Source organism: Aquarana catesbeiana, linkage group LG10 (genome assembly GCF_042186555.1).
Source record: "Aquarana catesbeiana isolate 2022-GZ linkage group LG10, ASM4218655v1, whole genome shotgun sequence".
In the NCBI taxonomy this organism is placed as follows: domain Eukaryota; kingdom Metazoa; phylum Chordata; class Amphibia; order Anura; family Ranidae; genus Aquarana; species Aquarana catesbeiana.
Genome location: NC_133333.1, coordinates 5,661,536 through 5,670,976, shown reverse-complemented (window position 1 = coordinate 5,670,976; position 9,441 = coordinate 5,661,536). Strand labels below are relative to the sequence as shown.

Genomic DNA, 9,441 nt, shown 5'->3' with positions numbered 1-9,441 from the left:
TAAACTGAACCTCTTTCCTCACCCTACCTGAAATTGGTAGCAGGAATTTGGCCATAAACATTGAGGGTCTTTCCGGGAGGGGCTAACATGATATAAATCCTGTGAAATTTTAAAATTTTAAAAATTCCTCTTTAGTAAACAGAATAAAAAAATAAAAACATACCATCCCGGAGGGAGAATGACACCAGATCCTAGGAGAGAAAGGAGAGAGATCGGGGTCAGGCAGCAGCCAATCACAGCGTGATATCCTCAGATACATTGTTTCATTATAAGTGCAGCTTGTCCAGTAATGTGTCATTGTAACACTTCATGTATTTATTACCTCTCAGAGATCACAGTACTTCCCCTGACAACGCCTTCATCTGTCTTACTCTCCAGAAAGACAGCGCCATCTTTGTTCAGGTGCATGGAGGCAAGGAAACATGCCTGGGCGCACACGGGGGATGGGCGCACACGGGGGATGGGCGCACACGGGGGATGGGCGGGCGGGGGGGGGGGGTCAGGGGTTTGTGTTTGGGCCGGGAGACAGCAGCAAGTCTGTTGTTTCTCAAAAGAACAAGCTCTCTTGCAGATATATCAGTTAGAGGGGGTGAGACAAACCATTTACCACTGACAGGGGTGCTTACAACGATCTGATTTTATTTTTTTATGTAAAATCCTTATCCCAAAAGAAAAGGTGAAAAACTGTGGGGAAAAAAATCCTAAAAACAGAAAAGGAATGCAGCCGCCACATCTACTGATTGATAAGCTGCGTTATTTGACATTTCTGGTTTTGGGTTTAATTCGGCTTTAATGGATCTGGATGTGATGTGTATTGATCAGAACCGATCAGCCGCATAGATCGCCGTTACCTGAGTGATAAGAGTCGGCTTCTCCTTCATGACGGAATCCTCCAGCAGAACCGTGGTGAAGGTTTCCGTTCCTTCTCCTCCCAGTCCGCTGGCGAAGGCCTCCATGGCCGGAATGACGGAGGGGGACAAGTCCAACCATCGCACCAAATCCTCCACAAACCTCCGGCAGAAATCCCTACAGGAGAGGACAACAGACTGTAAGACACACTCACCGGACACTTTATTAGATACACCCGTTCAGTCGCTTGGTAACACAAATTAATAATCAGCCAATCACATGGCAGCAACTCAATGCATTTAGGCATCTAGACGTAGTGAAGACGACTTGCTGAAGTTCAAACCGAGCGTCAGAATGGGGGAAGAAAGGGGATCTCGGTGACTTTGAACGTGGCATGGTTGGTTGTTGGTGGCAGACGGGTCGGTCTGAGTATTTCTGGGATTTTCACACACAACCATCTCTCGGGATTACAGAGAATGGTGGGAAAAAGAGAAAATATCCAGTGAGCGCAGGCAGTTGTGTGGAGGAAAATGCCTTGTTGAGGTCAGAGGAGAATGAGCAGACTGGTTCCAGATGATAGAAAGACAACAGTAACTCAGATAACCACAAGGTATGCAGAATACCATCTCTGAACACACAATACATCCAACCTTGAAGCAGATGGGCTACAGCAGCAGAAGACCACACTGGTTGCCACTCCTGTCAGCTAAGAACAGGAAACTGAGGCTACAATTGGCACAGATCACCAAAACTGGTCAGAATTTGGCGCATAGATCCATCCTGCCTTGTATCACCGGTTCAGGCTGGTGGTGGGGGTGTAATGGTGGGGGGGATGGGATATCACCGGTTCAGGCTGGTGGTGGGGGTGTAATGGTGTGGGGGATGGGATATCACCGGTTCAGGATGGTGGTGGGGGAGTAATGGTGTGGGGGATGGGGTATCACCGGTTCAGGCTGGTGGTGGGGGTGTAATGGTGTGGGGGATGGGATATCACCGGTTCAGGCTGGTGGTGGGGGTGTAATGGTGTGGGGGATGGGGTATCACCGGTTCAGGCTGGTGGTGGGGGTGTAATGGTGTGGGGGATGGGATATCACCGGTTCAGGCTGGTGGTGGGGGTGTAATGGTGTGGGGGATGGGGTATCACCGGTTCAGGCTGGTGGTGGGGGTGTAATGGTGTGGGGGATGGGGTATCACCGGTTCAGGCTGGTGGTGGAGGTGTAATGGTGTGGGGGATGGGATATCACCGGTTCAGGCTGGTGGGGGGGGTGTAATGGTGTGGGGGATGGGGTATCACCGGTTCAGGCTGGTGGTGGGGGGTGTAATGGTGTGGGGGATGGGGTATCACTGGTTCAGGCTGGTGGGGGGGGTGTAATGGTGTGGGGGATGGGATATCACCGGTTCAGGCTGGTGGTGGGGGTGTAATGGTGTGGGGGATGGGGTATCACCGGTTCAGGCTGGTGGGGGGGGTGTAATGGTGTGGGGGATGGGATATCACCGGTTCAGGCTGGTGGTGGGGGTGTAATGGTGTGGGGGATGGGATATCACCGGTTCAGGCTGGTGGTGGGGGTGTAATGGTGTGGGGGATGGAGTATCACCGGTTCAGGCTGGTGGTGGAGGTGTAATGGTGTGGGGGATGGGGTATCACCGGTTCAGGCTGGTGGTGGAGGTGTAATGGTGTGGGGGATGGGGTATCACCGGTTCAGGCTGGTGGTGGGGGTGTAATGGTGTGGGGGATGGGGTATCACCGGTTCAGGCTGGTGGTGGGGGGTGTAATGGTGTGGGGGGATGGGATATCACCGGTTCAGGCTGGTGGTGGGGGTGTAATGGTGTGGGGGATGGGATATCACCGGTTCAGGCTGGTGGTGGGGGGTGTAATGGTGTGGGGGATGGGATATCACCGGTTCAGACTGGTGGGGGGGGGTGTAATGGTGTGGGGGATGGGGTATCACCGGTTCAGGCTGGTGGTGGGGGTGTAATGGTGTGGGGGATGGGGTATCACCGGTTCAGGCTGGTGGTGGGGGTGTAATGGTGTGGGGGATGGGATATCACCGGTTCAGGCTGGTGGGGGGGGTGTAATGGTGTGGGGGATGGGATATCACCGGTTCAGGCTGGTGGTGGGGGTGTAATGGTGTGGGGGATGGGATATCACCGGTTCAGGCTGGTGGTGGGGGTGTAATGGTGTGGGGGATGGGGTATCACCGGGTCAGGCTGGTGGTGGGGGTGTAATGGTGTGGGGGATGGGATATCACCGGTTCAGGCTGGTGGTGGGGGTGTAATGGTGTGGGGGATGGGATATCACCGGTTCAGGCTGGTGGTGGGGGTGTAATGGTGTGGGGGATGGGGTATCACCGGTTCAGGCTGGTGGTGGGGGGTGTATTGGTGTGGGGGATGGGATATCACCGGTTCAGGCTGGTGGTGAGGTGTAATGGTGTGGGGGATGGGGTATCACCGGTTCAGGCTGGTGGTGGGGGTGTATTGGTGTGGGGGATGGGATATCACCGGTTCAGGCTGGTGGTGGGGGTGTATTGGTGTGGGGGATGGGATATCACCGGTTCAGGCTGGTGGTGGGGGTGTAATGGTGTGGGGGATGGGATATCACCGGTTCAGGCTGGTGGTGGGGGGTGTAATGGTGGGGGGGATGGGGTATCACCGGTTCAGGCTGGTGGTGGAGGTGTAATGGTGTGGGGGATGGGGTATGACCGGTTCAGGCTGGTGGTGGGGGTGTAATGGTGTGGGGGATGGGATATCACCGGTTCAGGCTGGTGGTGGGGGTGTAATGGTGTGGGGCATGGGATATCACCGGTTCAGGCTGGTGGTGGGGGTGTAATGGTGTGGGGGATGGGATATCACCGGTTCAGGCTGGTGGTGGGGGTGTAATGGTGTGGGGGATGGGGTATCACCGGTTCAGGCTGGTGGTGGGGGTGTAATGGTGTGGGGGATGGGGTATCACCGGTTCAGGCTGGTGGGGGGGGTGTAATGGTGTGGGGGATGGGATATCACCGGTTCAGGCTGGTGGTGGGGGTGTAATGGTGTGGGGGATGGGGTATCACTGGTTCAGGATGGTGGTGGGGGTGTAATGGTGTGGGGGATGGGGTATCACTGGTTCAGGCTGGTGGTGGGGGTGTAATGGTGTGGGGGATGGGATATCACCGGTTCAGGCTGGTGGTGGGGGTGTAATGGTGTGGGGGATGGGGTATCACCGGTTCAGGCTGGTGGTGGGGGTGTAATGGTGTGGGGGATGGGATATCACCGGTTCAGGCTGGTGGTGGTGGAGGTGTAATGGTGTGGGGGATGGGATATCACCGGTTCAGGCTGGTGGGGGGGGTGTAATGGTGTGGGGGATGGGGTATCACCGGTTCAGGCTGGTGGGGGGGGTGTAATGGTGTGGGGGATGGGGTATCACCGGTTCAGGCTGGTGGTGGGGGGTGTAATGGTGTGGGGGATGGGATATCACCGGTTCAGGCTGGTGGGGGGGGTGTAATGGTGTGGGGGATGGGGTATCACCGGTTCAGGCTGGTGGTGGGGGTGTAATGGTGTGGGGGATGGGATATCACCGGTTCAGGCTGGTGGGGGGGGTGTAATGGTGTGGGGGATGGGGTATCACCGGTTCAGGCTGGTGGTGGGGGTGTAATGGTGTGGGGGATGGGGTATCACCGGTTCAGGCTGGTGGTGGGGGTGTAATGGTGTGGGGGATGGGATATCACCGGTTCAGGCTGGTGGTGGGGGTGTAATGGTGTGGGGGATGGGATATCACCGGTTCAGGCTGGTGGTGGGGGTGTAATGGTGTGGGGGATGGGATATCACCAGTTCAGGCTGGTGGTGGGGGTGTAATGGTGTGGGGGATGGGATATCACCGGTTCAGGCTGGTGGTGGGGGTGTAATGGTGTGGGGGATGGGATATCACCGGTTCAGGCTGGTGGTGGGGGTGTAATGGTGTGGGGGATGGGGTATCACCGGTTCAGGCTGGTGGTGGGGGTGTAATGGTGTGGGGGATGGGGTATCACCGGTTCAGGCTGGTGGGGGGGGTGTAATGGTGTGGGGGATGGGATATCACCGGTTCAGGCTGGTGGTGGGGGTGTAATGGTGTGGGGGATGGGATATCACCGGTTCAGGCTGGTGGTGGGGGTGTAATGGTGTGGGGGATGGGGTATCACCGGTTCAGGCTGGTGGGGGGGGTGTAATGGTGTGGGGGATGGTATATCACCGGCTCAGGCTGGTGGTGGTGGTGTAATGGTGTGGGGGATGGGCACACTTTGGACCCCTTAGTATCAATTGAGCATGGTTTAACTACTTGACATCCGTGCTATGGCCGAATGACGGCCACAGCGCGGACCTGAATTCCCGGGAATCCGTCATATGACGGCCCCCCCTGTACACGCTCCCTGTGCGTGCCCTGTAGGGCGAGCGCCAGGCGTGCTGTGATCACCGAGTCACTGAGACTCGGCTGATCACTGATCCGAGTAAGGGGCCGGTCCCTTACCATGTGATCAGCTGTCAGCCAATGACAGCTGATCACATGATCTAAACAAAAGATCGGTAATGTTTTTTTTTTTTCTACTCACGCTGATAGTGTGAGTAGAAAAAAAAGCCGATCACCGGCTCAGATGAGAGGGACATCGGTCCTGAAGTGGAAGAGGCGCATCTGCCTCATCAGTGCCACCTAACAGTGCCAGCTATCAATGCCCACCAGCAGTACCACTCAGTGCCACCGAGCAGTGCTGCCTATCACTGTAACTGATCAGTGCCCATTATTGCCACCCATCAGTGCCGCCTCATCAGCGTACATCAATGAAGGAGAAAAATTACCTGTTTTAATTTTTTTTATAACAAAGATAAAAAAATAATTTTTTTTTTTTTTTTTAATTCAGTCTTTTTACATTTTTTTTAACAAAGAATAAAAACCGCAGAGGTGATCAAATACCATCAAAAGAAAGCTCTATTTGTGGGGAAAAAACGATAAACATTTCATTTGTGTACAGTGTTGTATGACCGCGTAATTGTCATTCAAAGTGCAACAGCACTGAAAGCTGAAAATTGGTCTGGATAGGAGGGGGGTTTAAGTCCCCGGTAAGCAAGTGATTAATCACCACGACCTACCTGAGTATTGTCGCTGACCTAGGGTTGCCACATCATCCCTTTAATCCAGGACACATATGAATTACTCGGGTTCTGAGACTAATTTAATGCAGATAAGACACCAAGTGAGTTTAATTACCACCTTAATCATCCACAGAACCCGTGTAATTAATATGTGTGTCCTGGATTAAAGGGATGATGTGGCAACTCTACGCTGACCATGTCCGTCCCTTTATGACTACAGTGTCCCCATCTTCTGATGGCTCCTTCCAGCAGTATAATGCACCATGTCACAAAGCTCCAATCATCTCACCACTGGACGATGAGGTCCCTGTACTCCAATGGCCTCCACACTCACCACATCTAATGCAGTAGAGCGACTTTGGGATGTGGTGAAACGGGAGATTGGGATCATGGATGTGCAGCCCACAAATCTGCAGCAACTGTGTGATGTTCTCATATCACTATGGAGCAAAATCTCTGAGGAACGTTTCCAACACCTTGTTGTATCTATTCCACCAAGAATGAAGGCAAAGGGGGTCCAACCCACTACTAGCAAAGAGGACCTAATAAAGGGGGTCCAACCCGCTACTAGCAAGGGGGGCCTAATAAAGGGGGTCCAACCCGCTACTAGCAAGGGGGGCCTAATAAAGGGGGTCCAACCCGCTACTAGCAAAGAGGACCTAATAAAGGGGGTCCAACCCGCTACTAGCAAGGGGGACCTAATAAAGGGGGTCCAACCCGCTACTAGCAAGGGGGTTCTAATAAAGGGGGTCCAACCCACTACTAGCAAGGGGGACCCAATAAAGGGGGTCCAACCCGCTACTAGCAAGGAGGACCTAATAAAGGGGGTCCAACCCGCTACTAGCAAGGGGGACCTAATAAAGGGGGTCCAACCCGCTACTAGCAAGGTGGACCTAATAAAGGGGGTCCAACCCGCTACTAGAAAGGAGTACCTAATAAAGGGGGCAATCAGTGTAAATGCAGATCAGAAATCGCAGTTACTGGGAAGCCGCATATCGCAGCCTCCTCTACCGGAAAATCTGTTTGAGACGGATGCATCCAAATTTCTGCAACATTTTATGTCGGGATAAAGAATCTCCTATCTGATGCTGGCGCTCTGGTGATGGTAGAAGTGATGGAGGTGATTGGGTGATGGTAGAAGTGATGGAGGCGCTCGGGTGATGGTAGAAGTGATGGAGGTGATTGGGTGATGGTAGAAGTGATGGTGGTGATTGGGTGATGGTAGAAGTGATGGAGGTGATTGGGTGATGGTAGAAGTGATGGAGGTGATTGGGTGATGGTAGAAGTGATGGAGGTGATTGGGTGATGGAGGCGCTCGGGTGATGGTAGAAGTGATGGAGGTGATTGGGTGATGGTAGAAGTGATGGAGGTGATTGGGTGATGGAGGCGCTCGGGTGATGGTAGAAGTGATGGTGGTGATTGGGTGATGGTAGAAGTGATGGAGGCGCTCGGGTGATGGTAGAAGTGATGGAGGTGATTGGGTGATGGTAGAAGTGATGGAGGCGCTCGGGTGATGGTAGAAGTGATGGAGGTGATTGGGTGATGGTAGAAGTGATGGTGGTGATTGGGTGATGGTAGAAGTGATGGTGGTGATTGGGTGATGGTAGAAGTGATGGAGGCGCTCGGGTGATGGTAGAAGTGATGGAGGTGATTGGGTGATGGTAGAAGTGATGGAGGCGCTCGGGTGATGGTAGAAGTGATGGAGGTGATTGGGTGATGGTAGAAGTGATGGAGGTGATTGGGTGATGGTAGAAGTGATGGAGATGATTGGGTGATGGTAGAAGTGATGGAGGTGATTGGGTGATGGTAGAAGTGATGGTGGTGATTGGGTTTGGGGCACTGGGTTGAATTATAGAGAATTAGGATTTGCCCGTCTGTCCCCATAACTGTCAATTTTATCAAACCTGAAACTATACCATGCAAGACTTGTGATGCCATAAGAGCTACCAAAGGGCACTACAAGGCTGCAGGTAACAATACACACCAACCAGCCATAACATTATGACCTAATATTGAGTAGGTCCCCCCGCTCTCCTGACCCGTCCAGGCATGGACTCCACTAGACCTCTGAAGGTATGCTGTGGTGTGTGGCACCGAGCTGCCAGTAGCAGATCCTTTAAGTAGACCTGGGCAATTTGTTTCGTTCCTAATTTGTTTTTTTAACGAATTTCTACAAATTCGTTCATTCGGAGATATCCGATTAACGAAAAAACAAATTTTTACGAATCAATATAAACCCAAAAATGCGAAAAACTGAGATGATAACTAACAAATAATAACTTACCTATTACTAACTATTAATTTATAGGTATTGGAACTGCCTTTCAAATTTGGCTGATAGTGAACGTAACGAATACGAATTTATCCGAAGTGACGAATTATCCGAAATAACGAATGCCGCATGTAAACAAATGGAATGTAACAAATTAGTAATAATAATTAACAATAATAAAAACGTATTATTATTTATTATTAATTTGTTCCTTTCCATTTGTTTAGACGCGGCATCCGTTATTTCGTATAATTCGTAACTTCGGATAAATTTGTATTCCTTACGTTCACTATCAGCCAAATTTGAAAGGCAATTCCAATACCTACTGTATAATTTAATAGTTAGTTGTTATTAGTTAGTTAGTTATTCTTTCAATTTCTCAGATTCGCAAGTCGCATGTCACAACTCAGATTAGTTAAGATGCTGATCCGACTTGGATGTGACTTTAGTTGAATTCAATGGACTGAAGTCGGACCAAAGTAGTGCAGGAACTTTTTCACAAGTTGGATCGGTTAAGACGGATCTCTCATAGGGAAACATTGATTTTTACATGTCATGCAACTTTTGCTCACAAAGTCGGAGCGCTTGTCGCACCGGTGTGAACCGGACCTAAGACCGATATGTTTGCTCAGCAATCTCTATATTACCTTTGTTCTTTCTCCGGGAAGAGCTGAGCCAAAGAAATGGCGCACAGTCCTGCGAGGGCAAACCTAGCTGGTTCCTGCAGCAACCTCCCCAGCACCACCCGCTTGCTCTGTCCATCCGGCTCATCCTGCATGACGGCCCTCACAGGACTCACCTGCAACAAGATCAAAAATGTTCAAGAATATGGACACAAAAAACATCTGAAAGTCCCACCTGTGCAAGGCATGGACGGAACAGGCTGGGTCTGGAATCCAGTCCAAACCAGCTCACGCTCTACGTCAATTGATCCCCTCATCTCCTATCCTACTGTCACCGAGACTATCAATGGAATGCCAACAGTTTGACTTTCTAAAAAGTGATTGGGAAGCCAATCAATGACCAGAAACAAGACAAACCTCTGGAGAGCAGCATTTCTGTACTGTCTGTAGACTCTAAAAACCCATACAGAACTCAGATATAAGATCCATACAGAAGGTATTTACAGTACCCATATATAAGACCCATTCAGAACCCATCTAGAAGATCCATAAAGAACCCCTATAAAAAAGACCGACACAGTACCCTTATAGAAGATG

General features: G+C 51.4%; 1 protein-coding gene across 1 annotated transcript in view; it reads right to left on the bottom strand.

Annotated features, from left to right (window-relative positions):
• Window positions 1–9,441, bottom strand: part of TMCO4 (transmembrane and coiled-coil domains 4) — a gene marked incomplete at its 3' end in the record, with an annotated part of 42,098 nt that overhangs the window by 28,491 nt on the left and 4,166 nt on the right. The window contains 3 exon segments of the mRNA XM_073601551.1: window positions 164–191; window positions 852–1,026; window positions 8,869–9,020. Coding sequence (XP_073457652.1) covers window positions 164–191; window positions 852–1,026; window positions 8,869–8,999 — 334 coding nt within the window.